General features: G+C 41.3%; 1 protein-coding gene across 1 annotated transcript in view; it reads right to left on the reverse strand.

Annotated features, from left to right (window-relative positions):
• Window positions 1-20,874, reverse strand: part of LOC137640050 (SPRY domain-containing protein 3-like) — a 165,674-nt gene that overhangs the window by 63,003 nt on the left and 81,797 nt on the right. The window contains 1 exon segment of the mRNA XM_068372441.1: window positions 3,043-3,192. Within this exon segment, the coding sequence (XP_068228542.1) occupies window positions 3,043-3,192 (150 nt within the window).

A 20,874-nucleotide genomic window follows, 5' to 3' on the forward strand; every position in this document is an offset into this window, starting at 1 on the left:
TCAGCAATGGAGTGAAAGGAAGGAGAGTTGGTGAAGGTGGTATCCAAAGTTCTGCCCCATGGAATTGCCACCTAGTCCGCTGACTTAACAAGCATTCCCTTAACAAGCCACCCCTAACAAGGGCTTCGCCTACCTCGCCCTCGTTTGCCTTGAGACCTTTAGTCGGTTGATTTCTTAAACTGAGAAAATTTTAATTTGTCTGCCTGTGGGGTAAGTTTATACATTTAGTATGCTTTGTTCAAGGTTGTCTGAAGGTAGGGCTCTCCTGAAAAAGGAGCCCTGACATGCCTTTACCCACTTTGCCACTACACTTTTGTACCTCAGAATCCACCAGATTCCGAGATACTATACTACAAAATATGAGAGTATATCATACAAGTGGTCTAACCAAGAGGAAGCCTGCTAAACTGACATTGCTGCTGCCTCCATATTCACAGCCTTCGAGGAAGAGAAAACCGACGGTTGTTATGCGAGCCTTTATGCTGACATCCAAGCGTTAAGGAGGCTACCTCATCAAGAGCCAAAGAGTCGGCGACATAGTCTTGATGGACTCACGGGAGACAGGTCTTATTCTCTTGGAGGAGGTCTTTCTTCTCTCTGATTTTCTTGCACTTGGAAAAAGGAAAGGTAAGGGGACACAATGTTTTGATAGAGGGGGTTCCATCCTACCTAAGGACTCTGGGTCGGACCATGATCGTGATCATGGCTTTCGGGTCAAATTTGACCCTCTCCAATAAACAATCTCTATAGGAGAGAGCATATATTCACCCAAAAACTTCAGGAGCAGCAGTCTAGGATCTATAGGATGTGCATCACCTTGCTTGATGATCAGAGGAGTAATGCATTCCCATGGACGTTTCACAACCTCAAGTGTGCCATTCTTCTATGGTTCTAAATAGAAACGACGAGCAACCCCTTGGAAAAGGGGGAAAAGTTACAGGATGGTCATCCGACGCAGCTGTTTGCTCTTGTTCTTTTCTCTCACAGACATTTAATGGGTGTGTCTTCTTGTGGTGGAAGATGAATATAGAGTACATGTAATTGGAGGGTGCAGACAACCCTTGGAGCGTGCTCGGGGCCGAGGGTCGTGTTCCTATGGCAGAGGGTTCCTCGCTTGTGCGCTGGTATGTTTTCTGATCCTGTAGGCTGCTCAATCACAGGTGGAGCCATACTCTTCAAAGATTCCCGCTCTCTGCGATGGCTCACATCCACTGAAAGGCTTGCTTGTAAATGGTGCTGTTTAACCTTACAAACCACAGGGAGGTTTGTAATAAGATTTCTCTGAGAGATACAGGAGTGCTCTTTGCTGGTTTAGAAGCCCAACCAGTACACTCAGCTAGGCTATAATCCGAAAAAACTGTTTACATCACGCCAAAAGGAGTAGGCATTGAACTTGGACACAAAGTCTTTAGTCAAAGGAGTCAATGATCAAGGGAGATAAAGAGGGCAATGATGCGGCATGGCGCTTCTCATCTCGAACTCGTTGAGCTTCAGCCGGAACAAGCTCAATGGCCACCATTTTCAAACTGGGAACTGGGGTTCAGCCTTTAAGGGAGGTCTCCCTGTTTCTCTAGGAGAAGCTGGGAGATCAACCGTATTGGGAGATAGCCCTTTGGTCTGCCCTCCGAAGAAGGGCTCGAGCAAAGAGATTTGGTAGTAAAAAGTCGGGATCACCAACTTTTCGACCTCGAGGATGAACCCAAGGGAGAATGATCACACTTGGAACTCTTCTTTTTCTCCCCTGGGCATGCTTGCACGCTGGAGACATACTAACATTACGCCTGTCTCTTCCTAAGATTGTGCATGTTCATTAATAAACGAAGTTCATCAATAAATGATGATATGAGTCCAAGAAATGCACTCTCGAAGGCAAAGTTCTCTCAAACGCTTGTAATATCGAAGTACACTATATGTCTCCCTCAAAGAAAAAACACATTCTTCCTAAAAGTGTGTTTTTTTTTTTGCTCTCGTAGGGAAGACTGCCATAAACCGTCCTAGTGAACTAACGTACACTACGAAAAGCTGGCACTCAGGATAGGACGAGCAGGCATAACTGATCAAGTATTAAGTGTGTGAGAAGAGTAATCTCGTCCTAGCAATTTATTTTCACTTTGAGGACTTAAGTTGTCATCGATGCTGGTATGAAGTGTTCTAGAATTAAAGACAAGTTTATCTTTTACCAAGTTGAATTACACTCGTATTGAAATGAGACAATATATGTGAAATCATCAGGCCAGCTGGAGAACATCGAGAACACGTATGTGTAGCTCAAGGGATAGAATTAGAACGGAAAATAAGAGCGCAGTCAGACCCGGCCACCAGTGAATACTGGGTGCTGGTTGTTAGAACCTTCTTTGGCCGTTACCAGCTGTCGCCAGAATTTACCCCTACTAAAGGACAAAGGTTTGTACTCGCATAGAAACAAAATCCAATTACTCTTGAAATAATTTACCATCTAAATACCTTGTTGATATCTCTCCCAGAATTACATCCAACTATATAAAAAGTGAAGCAGGTAACTGGTAAGTACAGTTGGACACAGGAATTCCTGGTACACCTTGCTTTGAAGTACACCAGGTCACACCCTTGCTGTACAGCAAATTCTTATGTTTGGCCCAACCCACCACCTCTGCCATCTCTCCCTATACTATCTGTTTGGTAACGTGCTGCAAAGTAAGGGTGTGAAAAGGTTCAGTTCTTCAGAGCAAGGTGTCCCAGGGACTTCTGTGTTCAGCTGTACCTAAGGCTTCCTGTAGTGGGCGTGCTGAGTTCATGCAAATTCTTTGTTTATCAAACAAACAAAAGGCATTGTCTGGGGTCATCAGACCTCAAATTAATAGCATTGTAAACAATATTTCATTGTAAAAACTATAAAATTTAAAATACTATACTGTAATCTAAAAACAAATTAATAAGAGAAAATGAAATAGAAAAGTGAGCATTGTATTAGGTAAAAAAAAGGACATAATACATCACACTTTATACTTATTTATATGTACTGCATGACCGTTGAAGAAAATATTGATGAAAGCATAAGTGTACCTTTCTAGTAAGCCCGATTGTTATATATCCTGATCTTCCTGGATCTACTATTTCCATTTCAAAATAGTGTGAAGTTGTATTTAGTGGCACTCGAGCTTGAGCTAATCCTACATCAACGAGAGACTTTCCTCTTCCACAATATTCCAACATCTGACAAAAAGAGAGAATATTGTACCGTGCTGTTAGGAAAGGTTGACATTAATATAAAATTTGATTAGTCATGTTAAATCATTAATTAGTTCATAGATTCACAACTCAACACATATTAACCCCACCCCCCCAAAAAAATTGACACTAAAATCTGTTAGCAACTATATATTATGGCTAATACAGTACATGAAGTTGTTTAATTGTTAAAATTTTGCACTTTCTATTAAATCTATAAATCTCAATTGTAAAATACAGTCAGGCCTCCTTTGCGATAATTAGGTTACAGACACTTACGTGAAAAGGGAATTTTCGTGAATAAATGCTGCACTAGGGTGGGCTAGCTCCTAACCCAAAGTCACTGCCCCTTGTCATGAGCGGGTGCCCAAGCTGATAATTAACGCAGTAAATACTGCCTAATACTGTTTTTATTTGATTTCTACAGCAGTTTATAATCATATGTACAGTGTACAGTACATTTTCACACATGTACACAACGTACTAGACACAGCAAGGTTACAGTATTGTGCTAGGTAAAGTTTACCGAGTCATCATCATCCCATTACTGTTCTGTATAGCAAAAAATCTTCCTATCCAGTAATACTGTACTGTAACCTAATACTCAATGATACTGTAGTGTATATTACTGTAACATATGTACAGTAATATTGGTGCCGTTATAGTATGTGGCCTACCTTTCGAGTGTGGCCTACGGAATTTTGTCTCTGATATAGTATGTGGCCTACATACTGTTATTACGAATATTGATCATGTAAGTACACATGGATTTCAGTATTTAACTATGTAGTTAATGTTAATGTTGTGTAAGGGGGGGGGGGGGGGGGGGGGGGGGGGGGGCGCAGCCCCCCCGGGTAAGGACACGGCTTTTAGCATAGGTTAGGTGGGTTTTTTAAGTTAGCTTCTCCCGTCGTACTCGTAGGTAAGGACACGGCTTTTAGCATAGGTTAGGTGGGTTTTTTAAGTTAGCTTCTCTAAGGTAGGACACATTCAAACCGGCTTAGGTAGGACACATTCAAACCGGGTAGGCCACATACTATAACAGATCCAAAAAGGTAGGCCACATACTATAACGGCACCGTAATATTTCTACAGTACAACTTGACTGTACTTACAGTAAGTGTTTGGTGTTTTCGTTCAAACCACACGTAGCCTACTCCGCTATGTGTTTCCTTGAAGCATAACGCAACTTCTTGTGTGTTCTCTTGTGCAGTAGGTTACTGTATATCTACTGTATACTTTCTTGAGCAGAAATACAGCTTATTTTATAAACTAAAACCTTAAATATCTCAATAATAATTGTTGCTTTTAATTAACAAACAAAAACAGTGCATTAGATTACTTTTCAAGAGAGAGGAGTGTGTCTCTCTCTCTCTCTCGCTCTCTCTCTCTCTCTCTCTCTCTCTCTGCTCTCCTCTCTCTCTCTCTCTCTCTCTCTCTCTCTCTCTCTCTCTCTCTCTCTCCATAATAAATGATAAAGATAGCGGCGAGTTATATCCCCCACTTACAAAAAACTCAAAATATATATATATATATATATATATATATATATATATTATATATATATATATATATATATATATATATATATATATATATATATATATATATATATATATATACATACTGTATTAGTAAATATGAAATATTCTTCAGTAGCATGCCTTAACAATAAGGTTTATTTGATTAAAAAAAATTGAGGTTGACAATGGACATGCAGGGATGATCAGCCGACTTGAATGTAAACAATACATAAGATTATATTTCGCCAAGTTTTCAATTACAAATACGATACTAAAATGTGAATATCTCATGCATTATTATTGATACAGTTAAGTGAAACACGAAGGAGAACGGGGAGAGAGAATGACGAAATAATATGACAAAGGGAGCAAAAGACACGAGACAGAGGGAGGCAGTAGCCAATCCGCGGACTATGACAGAGTTCCTTCTTCTTGCACATCCCCTCCACCAAATCTACCCTAATTCAAATAAATTAGCGAAATTAAGGAATTTGGGAAATGCAAGAAGGAGGAATGAAAATAGGAATGGGAATAGGTGGAATGAGGGATAAGAAAGGGGTTTAGAAAGATTAATAAGATAAATATGAAGGATGAATGCTAGAAAAAAGATGAATGAAATTGCGAAATATAGAGAGAATCAAGAGTTGGTAAAATACATTGTAGATGTACGTGTGGGAGAGCAAGTGTAAATGTACGAAAGGGATTTGGGAAGGAATTGGGAAAAGGATTAAGGATATAATAATAAGTGACGGACAATAATAATGTGAAAGAGATATCATACTAATATGCATGATAGGTTATATCAGTGAGCTAATTCTGTGAAATTGAAGGGTCATATCAGTGGAATAATATCATAAAAAGTCAATATAGGTTGACAACGGACTACGCAGGGTTGATCAGCTGATTAAAATGTAAACAATGCATGAGATTATAATATGCTATGCTTTTAAATATAAATACGATATTAATTGTGATATTACATGCATTATTATTGGATACAGTGAAGTTAAACACCAGTTTAATCAAAATCAGCTTTATTTCAAATATAGCTGTACAGTAATCTTTTACCACAGTAAATGGATATACGCTGTACAGAGAGAGCTAGGACAAGCTGGGTGTAGAGATAGGTAGTGGCGCCCAGTGCGATCTTCAAGAGAATTTCTATTTAATAGGAATTACATTGTTCTTGGCCATCCCAATGTTGTTGCCAACTATTAAAAATCAAATTCTTAATGTCGGGTAAACAATCATCACAAAGATTTTTTTTCCCCTTGGCCACAAAAAACCGAAACCGCGAAGCAAGAACCACGATTAACGAGGGCCAAATGTTTAAAAATGTGGACCAAAAATTACCATGTATTTTTCCTATCATTTCATAAAAAATGACAAATTGGAATATATTGCATGGTGATAGGAAATATGTTAAAGCAAATAATGTGAAAACTCGTCAGGATTGTAATTGTATATTTCTTATCATTTCTAATGAAATGAAGCCCCCCCCCTAGTTGTAAAAATGGGAATAAAAGGACAGATCAGGCAATATGTAGCAAGAAAGTAAAATGATGATAAGGAGGGACTTAAGCCCAATATCAATTTTGAAACAAGGTAAAATGCGAGGGGACTGGGAACCCAATATAATGTTAAGAACATAAATGAAATTTTAACCTTGATCTCAAATGAAACTTAATCTTAATAAAGTATAAGTAACTCTCATACACAAACTAAAATTCATGAGGGTAAGGATGCAGTAATTCTTTCGCTCATTAGCCTTCATAATATTACCCATCATTAGGATCCATACAATTACCCATCATTCAGAAGATAGAAATTACCCAGATATAAAGTAAACTGGCCAGAGTGCTTAGAGTTGAGAAATTTTGATCTGAGCAGTTGGCATGCACAGGTTCTGGATTGGGCATTCTAAATTATAACAATGGCATAAGAGGTGTGCATCTTATAATTTTTTCTAATATTCTCATCAACTAATTTAACTATATTGTCTCTGTCAGTCTGTCTGAGAGAGAGAGAGAGAGAGAGAGAGAGAGAGAGAGAGAGAGAGAGAGAGAGAGAGAGAGAGAGAGAGAGAGAGAGAGAGAGAGAGTGTTACAAGGATTTTGGATGTCTCAAACCTTTTATTCTATCTGCGGAGACTCCATTTTCTTTCTGGTAGAGTGCTTTAGTATAAGCCTTTAGAGAGTTCTTATGATCTTGTCTAACTGGTTCTTGAACTCGTTTACCGTGTTACTGTTTACTACGTCCGCTGGAAGTCAATTCCAAGTATTTAGTATTTTGTATGTAAAGAAATTGTTACATTGAGTGGTGTTGTATCTTTTCAATTCTAGTTTTAATGAGAGAGAGAGAGAGAGAGAGAGAGAGAGAGAGAGAGAGAGAGAGAGAGAGAGAGAGAGAGAGAGAGAGAGAGAGAGAGAGACATTTATCATTGGTTTAATATGCATATCATTTCGAGTATTGTTTGCGTTTACTATTGATTTTTTTTTCTATTGATCACAGCACTTACGGTATTTTGAGGCTAAAATGACCTCCTAGGGTATTTAATGTAAATTACTAAAGTATTGTAGTGTGCAGCAAGCGCAGATCCAGTAAGTTCAATAAGGGGGGGTCAGAAAACCTAATCAAAGCAGCTAAGGGTCTGGAGGGTGCTGTAAGCCCCCTTGAAGCCGATGCAATTTTAAGCTATTTTAGAGTGATTTTTCATGTATCTAAAATCCTTTTCTCCTCATAATTGCATTTAGAAGATGAATACACATTATGCAATAACAGCATCCCGATAATATATGTAAAACATTTCAGCAGTAATCTCCACAATTACTTTTAATACTTGACTATACATTCCTGGGGAAACCTTATCAACTGATTACCTCTTGAGTTATACTGTATCTATAATTATTGGAGCGCCTGCACCCTTCCGTTCAACTACCAACTAACAGCAATTCTTGACTCATCAAATTGTAGTTAGTCCCTTCCTTTTTTCCAACTTGATTCATATCAGAAACATAATCTCTTCATTTCCAGCTCATACATATTTTTACTACTTGTGTGTGAGAGAGAGAGAGAGAGAGAGAGAGAGAGAGAGAGAGAGAGAGAGAGAGAGAGAGAGAGAGAGAGATAATGATTTTAATCTTCCACATCTCTTTTACTACATCATTCTTGTAGCAACTATTGAATGGAAGATGTTGATTATTGTTTTAGTTTTATCAAGTTTCAAGGTTTTCGTAAATCCCACGCTTTATATCATGAATACTTTTTAATTTCTTCATATTAGACATTTCTCTAGAGAAATGGCTGGTTTCTATTTCCTTAAAGATTTTTTTTTTATTCTATCTAGAGTACTATTATTTTATAGAAACAATTCACATTGCCAATTAAAACCTCAGCTTTGTTTGCAACATATATTTAGAACCAGTAAACTTATTGAACAATTATAGAATTATGGAGTTTTCATGCCATGTACATTTGTTAATCATGTCACATTTCCATATTACAAATGATATTGGGTAGCAACCAAATTACATTGTAATCCCATCTAACTTTCCAATTTCAATAAATACTAGTTTTGCCTCAAATACAAAACAGAAAAAGCTAACCGATAAAACAGCCACATCAGACTTTTCTAGTTTTCTGAGAATTGATCTTACTCTCTCGAAAAACCTTCCGTTATTTATGTGGATGATTCGCTCTTAGGTGGATGGAAGTACTAGATCTGGCATGGACATTGACCTAGTTTTATAGTATATGGCCTTGGTCTAGGAAAAACTTTGACACCTTGCTGAAATATACAAAATGAGTATAGTCGTGGCCTGTGCAACGTAGTAAAATAGAGGCTTTTGTTTGTATGAACATCTGTGAGTTTATATAGGAAAACAACAAGATGTATCCCATTGCTCCTTTGCAGTAAGCAATAGGGATGTACACAGTATAACAATTTATAACTTATACTAGGCAACACAAGGGAAGTGATAATTACCTGCAGAGATTGAAGCCAGCTTGCAGAGGGACCCATGATGCTGTACCCCAAGGGAGGGGAAGATGAAGAAAGGAAAGCAAGGCATTCTTCTCATTCATCCCAGTCTTGACCCAGGTAACCAATGCCCTCAACCAATTGCTACTTGTCCATCAAGGAGCTTCAGGTATCTTAAACCACTTGTTGAGCAGCCAACACAGGACCGATAGTCAAAGTATCGAGTTTCCTGTGGGTTACGTCTTCAAGGTAATGGGCTGTGAAGGTGATTTGTCTTTTCCACACGCCTACTTGGAGAACCTGCAACATGGAGAAGTTGCGTTTAAACGCCAGGGAAGTACTGGTTCGACTGATGTCATGGGCTCTAGGTCGAAGAGCCTGAGGGGGATCAGGAGCCAAGGCTCTTTTGATCACTTGGCAAATCCACAAGGAAACTGTGTTCTTGGTGATCCTCCTCGTTACTCTCTCTGAGCTAACAAAGAGAGATGTTAGTCTGGGCCGCGTTGCTGCAGTGCGTTTAAGATAGTATCGCAAACTCCTCACTGGGCAAAGCAACAACTGATCTGGGTCGTTGGCTACAGAACGAAGACTGGCAATCTGAAAGGGTCCGAATCTATGGTCCAGTACCCCCGGGATTTTGAGTCTTGGCAATAAACTCAGGGACAAAACTGAGCATCACTTCCCCCCATCCCCTTGAATGGGCGATGTCATACGAGAGGCCATGAAGTTCACCGACTCTCTTTGCTGAGGCTAAAGCGAGCAGGAACGCCGTCTTCAAAGTGAGATCTCGGTCAGTTGCATGGTCTAATGGTTCGTGGGGAGGTCCTTTTAAGGATCTCAAAAAGCGAACCACGTTCCAAGGAGGAGGCCTGATCTCTGATGGGAGCAAGTGATCTCATAACTCCGTATGAGTAAAGAAGGCTCAAACGAGTAGGAAATGTCAACTCCTTTCAGCTTGATGGCAAGGCTTAAGGCTGAGCGATAGCCTTTCACAGCCGATACTGAAAGTAGCTTTTCCTCCCGAAGGTATACAAGAAACTGTTATTACTGGAATAGTAGCACCAAGTGGAGAGATATTCCTTCCATGACACCAACCACAGAAAGACTCTCCATTTTGCCTAGTAGACCAAGGCTGAGGACCTACGTATGTGTCCAGACATTCATTCAGCAACTTGTGAAAAGCCTTTCTGAGAGAGGAGACACTGGATAATCTCCATGCGTGCAGTCAAAGCAACTGCACGGTCTTTTGGAAGACATTTGCGTGTGGCTGTTTCAGTAGATCTTGTCATAGAGAGAGTTCTCTTGGTTGATCTACTAGAAGTTGCAGGAGGACTGGAAACCACTCTGCATGATGCCATAGTGGAGCAACAAGGGTCATCATTAGATCTTTGGATGCTCTTGTCTTGTTGAGCAGTCTTCTCATCAGACAAAACAGGGGAAAGGCGTACACGTCGGTGTTGTCCCACCATTGTTGAAATGTATCTTGCAATAGAGCCTGAGGGTCCGGGACTGAAGAACAGTACAGTGGAGGGTTGATGTTCTGAGATGTTGCGAACAGGTCTAACAGTTATTCCTCGCCACTTTGCGGTTCGACTATCGTGGACTCGGTGCATCACAGGTTTTTTTTTTGTTGTTGTAAAAAAAAAAAAAAAAAAAAAAAAGCATGCCGTATTGCAGTAAGCAGCCATGTTTCATCTTGATACGCAAAGGAAACAGCTTCTAGAGGGAGCCAGACAAGGAGAGCAGTTTGCTCTTATATCCACTGGAAGTCAGACAAGGCACGTAATTGGTTACCGGCGCGAGATCGGCGAATCAAAGCACGAGTGGATGTATCCCGTGAGCTGATTGACTGCGCATCATTGCATCCTTTCCCATGATCTTCCCTTGGTGTATCCCGCCATTCCGCCAGTCTCTCGTTCACGCTGTACTGTACTCTTACAAGTGTCTCGCGTTCGCAGTGTTCTGTGATACATTTAACTTTTGCAAAGCCATTAAAATGCCTGCTAAGCGCCGTGCCCCTATGAAAGATTCCTCAAGTGAGCCGAAGAGGAAGATGACATTCACTGAAAAGATAAAACTTTTAGATATATGTTGAAGGAAGGCAGAAGTTATGCCACGGCGGCATGCCATTATAGCGTGAACAAATCTACTATGCGCTATATAAAGAAAGATAAAGTGAACATCCATAGCACTGCGACAATAACGTTTAACAAAGAAGCGAAATGTATGGTAACGCCGCGTAATAAGCGTATTGTTAAGATGAAGCTGCATTAGCCTTGTGGATTGCAGATTGCAGGAAATAAAAACGTGAGTTTTGATACTAATATGATCAGGACAAAGGCCAAATCTCTGAATAAACCTTGCCCAATGACGACGACTAAGAAGAAGTAGCTGATGAAGATGATGCTGACGAACCACCACGTACTAACACTACGACGAATGATTCTCTGCCTAGAGGACGAGGCTTTACAGCCAGCAAAGGCTGGTTTGATAAGTTTCAAAAGCGAAACGGCCTCAAAAGCGTGCCTTTGTATGGCGAGGCTGCCTCTGCCGACCCCGATGCTGCGTCGTTATGAAGAGCCTGAATTTCCAAAAATGATCAAGGATGGTCAGTACCTCCCTGAACAAGTTTTCAACATGGATGAGACAGGTCTTTTTTGGAAGAGAATGCCATCACATACATTCCTTTTAAAGGATAAAATGCACAGACCAGGCTACAAGGCACACAAGGACCGAGTCACACTTATCATGTGCGGTAATGCTGCAAGCTTTATGATGAAGCCAGGCCTTATCTATAAGGCAAATAATCCATGGGCCTTGAAAAATAAAAATAAGGCTATGCTCCCTTTCTATTGGATGAATAATGAAAAGGCCTGGATAACTAAAGCCCTGACAGCTGACTGGTTCATTCACTGCTTTTATCCTGAGGTAAAGCTGTATCTGGCTGAGAACGGCCTCCATTTCGAGGTCCTTCTCTTAATGGACTATGCAGGAGGCCATGCAATACACCTGCAGTATGATGGAGTGCAGGTCGAGTTTCTGCCCCCTAACACCACAGCGCTTGTACAATCGATGGATCAAGGGGTCATTCGTGCATTTAAGGCACTCTACACTAGTGCCACGATGGAGGGCCTCATCGCGGCAGTTGACGACGATGACGACAACAATGATGACGAAGAAGGCTTTACCTTAAAAAAGTACTGGCGTAAATACAACACTGTGTAAAGTTTGACTAACTTGCAGCAAGCATTTCAAGAAATGAAAACAGAAACCATCAGTTCAAGTTGGAAGAAATTATGGCCTGCTGCTGTTCATGATTTCGCAGGCTTCACTCCTGATGAAATCCATCACTCGACAGTGGAGAAGGCAGTGACGCTGGCCCAAATAATTAAGGATGAAGGATTTGCTGACATGACGGAAGAAGACGTGAACAGCCTTATCAAGGCCCATTCAGACCCGCTGACAGAGGAAGACCTACTTGAAATGATGAGGTCAGCCAGTGAAGAAGAGCAAGACAAAGAAATGAATAAGACTGGCCATACTCTGGAGAACCTCCAAGAAATGTGCAACATGGCAAGGGCATTACAAAGCTTTGCAAAAGAAGTCGATGAGAACATGGTTTAAGCTGTCGAGTTTTGCAACCGTGTTGATGGGGTTACAGCATCATACAAGGGTATTTTACAACAAAAGAAAAAGCAATGACAGCAACTACCCATCACCATGGTCTTGACAAAGTTGAAAAAACCAGATACACCGTCAGCGCCTCCAGCAGAAGAGCCTTCGGGTGAACCTCGACCCTCTACGAGTGGAGTAGGAGCCTCTTTGCCTTTCTCACAAGCAGATAACGACGACCCAACGCCGATATCTGACAATGATGAGGCGCTTCCAAAATTGCTTTAAAGGCCTCATTATACTTGTGCAGTAACACTACCATCATCATTCATCATCACATTCATCGAACTGTACAGGTCTGTCATCGAAATTTGCAGCGTCGTCGTCGTCATTACAGCTGAAGATACTACTGTCACTGGTGAGTGTTAGAACACCATAATATCAGATCGTATGAGAGAGAGAGAGAGAGAGAGAGAGAGAGAGAGAGAGAGAGAGAGAGAGAGAGAGAGAGAGAGAGAGAGAGAGAGAGAGAGAGAGAGAGAGAGAGTGTGTGTGTGTGTATGTGTGTGTGAATGGTTTGTATGCAGTAATTAAAACTGTAGATTTAAGTAAAATATAGGAGTGAGTTAATGCATATTATTTGTAGGTTTATGTAAAATATTTGTGAGTGAATGTAGTACACATTACAGCACTGTACTGTAATGATTTTGTTGTCATACCTCTCTTAACGAAAGACTCTGGTTACGAAATTTTCAATCTGCGAAATGAGATGCAAATATTTTTATGACTCACTTTGTGAAAAATGATATTTTCATATTAAAATAAATTTTTGAACATACTTACCCACTGGTTATATAAGAATGGCTAGTCCCTAGACGCCCGGCAGAAATTCAAAAAGTCGTAGCAATCGCAGATATGCCAGGTGTACACTAGCGCCCTGGCGGTAGACAGGCCGAACTATTCCAATCACTTCAGACCTTCCATGCCCCTTTGTCTCTAGAGGGGAGGAGGGTGGGATTATAACTTCTATAACCAGCGGGTAAGTATGTTCAAAAATTTATTTTATTATGAAAATATAATCTTTAAACATAAAACTTACCCGCTGGTTATATAAGAATGGCTGATTGACACCCTTGGTGGCGGGTCAGAGACAGCAACATAATTGGAAATTCACTTAAGAGTTAAATATAACCACCTAAGAGGTTCGTACCTGATAAGGAAGCTGACTTCAATGGTTCTCTGTCTCATTCTGTCTGCTATCCTTATGAGATCCAGCGGTCCACCCAGGGGGCTGAAGATCTCTAGGAGCTGTCAAACGGTTCAATAACCTATAACATGACAGGACCTCAACTAATACCCTTGTTCCGGGCACTCTCCAGGAACAAAATGACCACCTGACTAAATCAAAGATTGCGGAAGATTGCCGACCAATCTTCACGTACAATCATAAAACATATAAAAGCTCCAAGAGGAGAACAGGGGTACTAGGAATTTAGGGAAATGTAGTGGAGAATGTTTCACCTACAACTGCACTCGTCATTACGAATGATCCCAAAACATAACAGTCCTCACAAAGAGACTGGATACGGTATAAGTAATGCAAGGCGAATACAGGATTACCCTTTCAAAAGGCTGTATCCACGATGCTTTGCAGAGAACAATTATGTTTAAAAGTTACAGAAGCTCCCACAGCTCTAACTTCATGAGTCTCTACTCTTTTGACAGCTTAATGTCTGCCACACCACAGTGTGAGGGAGCCTTTGTAATTAAAGTCTATAAGAAACGATAGGGCGTTTTAGACATAGGTAGCGCAGGTTTCTTGACTGCGCACCAAAGAGCCTCTGAATAGTCTCTTAACTCCTTTAGTCCTGTCTTGATAAAACTTCGTTTTAATCGGACAAAAAACTCTCCTCAATTCTTCACAAACCATATCCGAGAGAATAGTGATCTCGAAAGATTTAGGCCATGGATGAGAAGAATGTTTGTTTATGACCAAGAAATCAAGTTGCAAGGAGCATATGGCTTATCCGTTTCTGAAGTCCATGTTCTTGCTAAAAGAGTGAACTTCACCGACTCTCAACTGTTGCTAGACTTACTAAGAACAGTCTTCAAAGTCAGATCTTACAAAAGAAGCCGAGTGTAAAGGCTCAAATCTGTCACTACCGTGGAATTTTTAAAACAACCTCTAAATTCCAGGCTGGCAAATCTTGCCGACGCTTCTAATTCATCTCAAACGATCTGAGAAGATCTAGAAGGTCTTTATTTGATAGATCCAATTTCCTGCGTCAGAAGACAGCTGCCCGCATACTCCTGTACCCCTTGATGGTCGAGGAGGAAAAAATGTGCTTTCTTCTAAGTTCTAAGAAGAAATAGGCCACTTGCGTTTTAGAGTTACTTAATGAAGAGACTGATTAGCTCTACACTACTCCCTAAAACCACCTATTTAGGCTGCAAAACCGTGAGATAAAAGTCCTTTGTGCAAGCGATAGCCTAAGCTGCCTCCTTCGAACAACCCTCTAGATCTTAGGGGTTTTCTGCAATACTGAAGGCAGCCAGACCTAAAGCTTGATAGTTTAAAATAAGACGTTCGCGATCCTGACGCGGGGAAACGGCCCGAAGGCATGCATCCAGCATGAGTCCAGTATGGTTCCAGCATGCTGCCTATGATCAACATGTCGTGAGGGAGAGTCAAGATCTATACCGCCTCCCGAAACGCGTTCAGATCGGTTGCAAGGAACCGATATCGAAGCTAGGCTTGTTGAAAGTGGCATCAACAACGTGAACCTCATGCTGTGAGGTTAAGACCTGATCGCGTGTAACCAGCGAGTGTTCAACATACTTAAGCCAAAATCTTGACGCGAGGGAGCGTTAGTTGCGTGACCAGAGAGTTGCGAAGGAAAGACAACAATCTGCCTATACTGCTGTGAGAAACAGACTTGACTGTATGCGTCTAGCAAATGACCAGATTGCCGCATGCGTTTGCATTGTCGTAAGGTGTTAGTGTGCTATATGCGTTCACCTTGTTGTGAGGATACGCGCTTCCCGCCTGTTGCCAATCTACAGCTTGTCGCGAGGAGGCAACAGTATCGCGTCCGGTCAGAGGTGCAAAGAAGCAACTGTTTGTCTATCATGACGCAGGGAAAAAACCTGACTGACCTTAATCAACATATGTCCAGGCTGACACATGCGTCTAGGTTGCCGTGGGATTTCAGATTGATCAGCTTGCCGAGAGCTGTCCGCGTGTAGCATGCGTCCCCATGAGCGGTAGTCGCGTATCCCGCAGAACGCGAAGGTGAGACAACTTGTTGAAAAGATCAACCTAGACTGTTAGGAGTCCAACATACGACCAGACTGGCGTCTGCGTCTGCGACTGCGTGAGGGAGAGACCAGACTGGTGTCTGCGCATGCGTCTGCGTGAGGGCGAGACCAGACTGGCGTCTGTGTCTGCGTCTGCCGTAAGTGAGAGACCCGACTGCCCCATACGTCCGCCCTAGCGCTTTCCGTAACGCGAGCTGGTTGTTGCGAGGAAGCGTTGCCGAGTATCAGAGAACTATGCTGTCTGATACTAACAGGAGACCGTATTCTTGGTCTATGGCTGTTCTTAGATTCTTTTAGGTGAACTTCTTCCGCCCGAGAATCGTAAGCGCCAAAAAGAGATGAAATTGACCTCTTTAGCTCAGACATAACATACACTTGGGGGTACCGTGTGCTCTAACTCAAACGTGAGCGATCGCTGTGAAAGATCAACAACTGTAGTCCCGTGACCGACCTGGGAAAGTCTTTATGACATTTCCAGCGCGCCTTGTGCGCGACCTGAACGTACCTAATACTGTGAGATATCGTCAACAATAGTCGATAGCCCCAAAGGAAGGTACTAAACATTCTCCCAATTTGGGGGAGGGGAAGAAGCGTGAACAGAAGAAAACTGAGCACCCTATCCCCCGATGAACTACATGTCTTACGCAATTTTTGGTGCCGACACGTGGTATTCTTTCGAAAAGAAAACCTCCGGTGAACATCAGTTACTGCAGGATAGGTTAGGGAGCATACAACTCATGACCGGTCTTGGACGTATTGGTTGGTGTCAACCAAGGCTAGGTTTTGCGTCCTTAGACAAGGACGAACGCTTTCTTCCCAGAAAGAGCGTAAGATTCCAGAAGAAGAGTTAGGTTTGTATGCGACTTGTCTGACTTCCCCCTCTCTCGTGGAAGAAAACACACTCGATTGATTCCAGCTTAAGCAACGCGACACGCCTGCTTCGAGGATAAGTCCTGTTCGCGTGCATTCATGACGAGTCACTTTCTAGTCTGGTAGAAAAGGAAAACGTAAAACGCCATCCTCGTCAGGGAACTGCGTCCTATTACACAGAAGAAATTTTACAAGATCCGTGACGCCATAGCGATGATGAACTGATCGCTTCAAGACATTCAAATTTTGCTCTGCTTAAGAGAATACGTCACATGGTTGTGACGTCATAATTCATCAATTGAAGGTGAAGAAAACACCTTTACTTAGTCATTCTAAAGCGGACAGCAAACGTCTTGGAATGCATCGACAGGATCGCTCGGTGGAACATACGTTTAGCGTATAAGGTCCGCGATATACCTTAGCCTTACGACATTCCTTCTCCCAGGGGTTGGGAAGTAAGGAAGAGGTGTCGGGCTAGAAGTAAGACGGACACGAACTAACATATCCTCCAGTGCATTGCGCTATGTCTACGAGTCACTGAGCAACTGCGTTTTTTAAAATTATTATATTAAATCATAAAAGATCTGCCCGTCGGAGAAATACTTTTAATCCACTTCCTTCTGTTGCAGCTGCAGGCGCTGCTGCACCAACCTCTACAGTTAGGTTCGTTATGCTGCATTGAGGACGCGTTATTGCACTGACTCTTTGCACTTGTTACTCTTCTGATAACGATTTAATGTTAATTTATTTTCTTATTTCCCCACTGAGCCATCTTTCTCTATTGGAGCAGTTTGGGTTAAAGCCTCTTGCTTTCCCAACTAGGGTTGTAGCCTGGTTAGCTTCGACGCACCTTTTGAAAAACTCTGAAGTCGGAACGAGGAGCAGCATGTATAAACTAAAATGGAAACTCTTCAGAAAAACCCTCATGAGTTTCTGAAAGTCACTCCCTTCCTCTTACAAATCTCTATCCAAAGAAGAGAAGTCTTGGTTCCTAGGAGTCAACTCCTTAAGCTTCTGGATACTGACCTCAATGCTTAGAATCTTTAATTCCAGCTCTCCCAACCAAGAATTAGCCAGTAGGCTTGGTCCGAGAACATAATATCTCTCTATTTAAGATTTATTTCTTAATATAACGCCTAGCGCAACCATGTTCCGACGCTAGACGTTCATGGTCATGTAGACATCAAAACTTATTGTCATGGGAAGCGTAGTGTCTGAATGACGCTGACGCTGACGCTCCGGCCCGGTACCGCTCCGCCCCGATACCGCGTCTGACTGACGCTGACGCCTGTCATGCCACTTAGTAGCATGTTCTGCTGCCTGGCGATCGTCGGCGTGCCTGAATAGACTGACATTCGGCGCTATGAACGGTCGGTTGACGTTGAGAAGCAGGTACTGGTAGGCCGCCTGTGCGACAACAAGTCATCACCGGAATAGGCAGGACACCTGTGAGTGACACCCAACCACACTGCCAACGGCAGGCTGATAAGACCGTATAAACGAAGCTAGTTTCCGTTTCATGTCTAACAGCAAAGACCAATTAGGATTAATCTTAGTCGACAAGCGTGCAGCATTTTCAAAGAAGAATCCGCTTTCACAGTCGATTCCGCGCTTGCATGAATCGTAACAAGCGAAGAATAATTCTAATTTTGTTTACAGCTTAGCCCCCGATGCGCGTCATCGCCTAATGTTAGAAAACACTTTTACCTCGCTTTTCCTATAGCGAGGGTGAGCGTTCTGAGGATCGACAGAAAACGCTCGAGGGGACTTCTGTTCGGGTCTTAAAAGACTGTAACGCCTGGCTACGCCTCTCGATTCCTTTCGCCGTTCGACTTAACTTCTCCCCTGGGTCCAAGAGCTTGAAAGAGGTCTAAGGCTAGGATAACGACAGGTCCGAACAGAAGCACCCTCCACTGAATAAAATTCACTGCACTAATTTAGCACTAAAATTCTAGCATTTTACTCTTTGGTAAAAATGATATTTCCATAATTGTTTCAAAAACCAAAGTATACACGCTTGTCAATGATTTGAATGGGAATGCAAAAAACACTGAATCCCATATAAATGCAACAAAATATTAAAAGTAAAATATAAGATATATTACTTGAATAGATATAGTAAAAGAATAAATCTATAAACTAACCCTTAAATTAAGGGGTTCCAATAAAAGGTGAATTATCACCCGTAACAATTGCAACATCTACAATAATATATGACAAATTTTTAGTATTCCAAAACCCAACAAGCAAACAACGATACACAGAATCGTGAGCTACATCGATTGTGAAGAATACTAAGTCCTATAAACAATAACTGAATCATAACTTTCTTTAATCTTTGAATAAAGAAAAATACTAAAAGGAGCAATTAACTGTTAAATAATATGTTCCTTTTGTCCAGTACAAATTATAAACTTGAGTTTGTAAAAAGAATGTACTATTCATAAAAATCGATACGAAGAGAAAACGTAATATCGTGACGATAGACTGAAAACTGCGCAGCATAAACAAACTGAACGCTAGTTACTCTTTGAAAACAGATCGGAGATTATCCAAAGAAAACCTATTAAAAGGACAAAAATTTTCTCAAAATAATATAATCCTTTTAATTTATAACTAAATACTCCGTAAAAAAGTATTCACTCATCTTCTTTGAAAAAAGCAAAACAGACTTAAGCTTATGTCATATGGCTGTGACGTCATAGACAATGGCAAGATGTTTACATACCACCATAAGCTTTCGTTGTTTAAAAAACGGTTGAAAAAATGCCTAATTCTACTTAAGTTATAAAAACGTGATCACAGATCAAACAAACAAATAAGCGAATGCTAGAACCCAAAAAATAGTAGTACATCACCAAAATACTGCTAAAAATCCAGGTTAATAATGAGTGAATTCCAATACTTGTGCCTGCGAGAGCCGGCAGGGAAGGTCTGAAGTGATTGGAATAGTTCGGCCTGTCTACCGCCAGGCCGCTAGTGTACACCTGGCATATCTGTGATTGCTACGAGTTTTTGAATTTCTGCCGGGCGTCTAGGGACTATAGCCATTCTTATATAACCAGCGGGTAAGTTTTATGTTTAAAAATGTTTCATTTTAAGAAAAAGAGAATTGCAAGCCAGGCCGAGAATAAAATAGTCACCCATCAAAAAGTTGAAGAAAATGGGTTTAGACTAGAAAATATAGCTGGTCGTCTATAATAGGGGTAGCTATAATAGTACAGTACATAAGTTACTGTAGATTTTGTATATGTACAGTATTGTACTGTATGTATTGTATTATTTTCCATTTACTGTATTATTATATTATGTTGTAATAGCTACTTAATTTACAGGAATTGATAGTGTATTTGGATGTACATTATTTCATTGTGGTTATACTGTAGCTTTATAATAAGATTTAATGAGGTGTTTTGTAGGATTTGGAATGAATTAATCAATTTGCATGTGAAATGTGACTCACAACACGTAAAAATCTCTTTATGAAAGCCACACCAGAACGAATTAATTTTGTGTTGTGAGGCATTACGGTACTGTATTTTAAATAAAACAGATTTAAGCATAATATACTGAAAATATACTGTATATAAAGAATATATATACAAGCAGTATTTTAAACATTCTTGTACACCCACACATGTAAAAAATTTACGGGGAAGGGGCCCAATCCTACTTTGTGGATTTTCACCTATCGCGGGAGTCTCGGATCCCCATTAACCGCGATAAACGAGGGATCACTGTACAGTCCGGGAACACCACAAAGTTGGGTCTTTGTTGGCTATCTGACGATTCAAAGACCATTCAGAGCCACTATCTGAGTCGCTCTGCTCAGATTGTCAGCGAGCACATTCCTCTTGGTGGGAATGAATCAAGCTGATAGAGCCACCAAATGTTCTGACCATTTGAGGATCTTTACCGCAAGATGGCATAGAGGCTGCGAAAAGGTACTGCCCTGTTTGTTTATGTAAGCCACTTCTGTGGTGTTGTCCCTCATCAACACCACAGAGTGACCAGCAAGCAACTGTTGGAACTGATGAAGAGCCAGGTAGGATGCTTTTATCTCTAGAAGATTTATGTGCTGGTACCTTTCTGACTCTAACCCAAGGCCAGAGATCGTATGGTGTAGGAAGGCCAGAGATCGTATGGTGTAGGAAGGCCAGAGATCGTATGGTGTAGCAGGTGAGCCTCCCACCCTTCTTTTGATGCATCTGTGAAGAGCATCAAATCTGGAAGGGGAACGAGAAGATTCTGGCCTCGTCGAAAGTTTTCGTCTACCATCCACCAACTCAAATCCGTCACCTGATCCTGAGTTACGGCAACTCTGGTGTCGGGTGGGTCTGAGTGTTGGTTCCAAACGGACTTCAG

The sequence above is a fragment of the Palaemon carinicauda genome, chromosome 4 (genome assembly GCF_036898095.1).
Source record: "Palaemon carinicauda isolate YSFRI2023 chromosome 4, ASM3689809v2, whole genome shotgun sequence".
Taxonomy (NCBI): domain Eukaryota; kingdom Metazoa; phylum Arthropoda; class Malacostraca; order Decapoda; family Palaemonidae; genus Palaemon; species Palaemon carinicauda.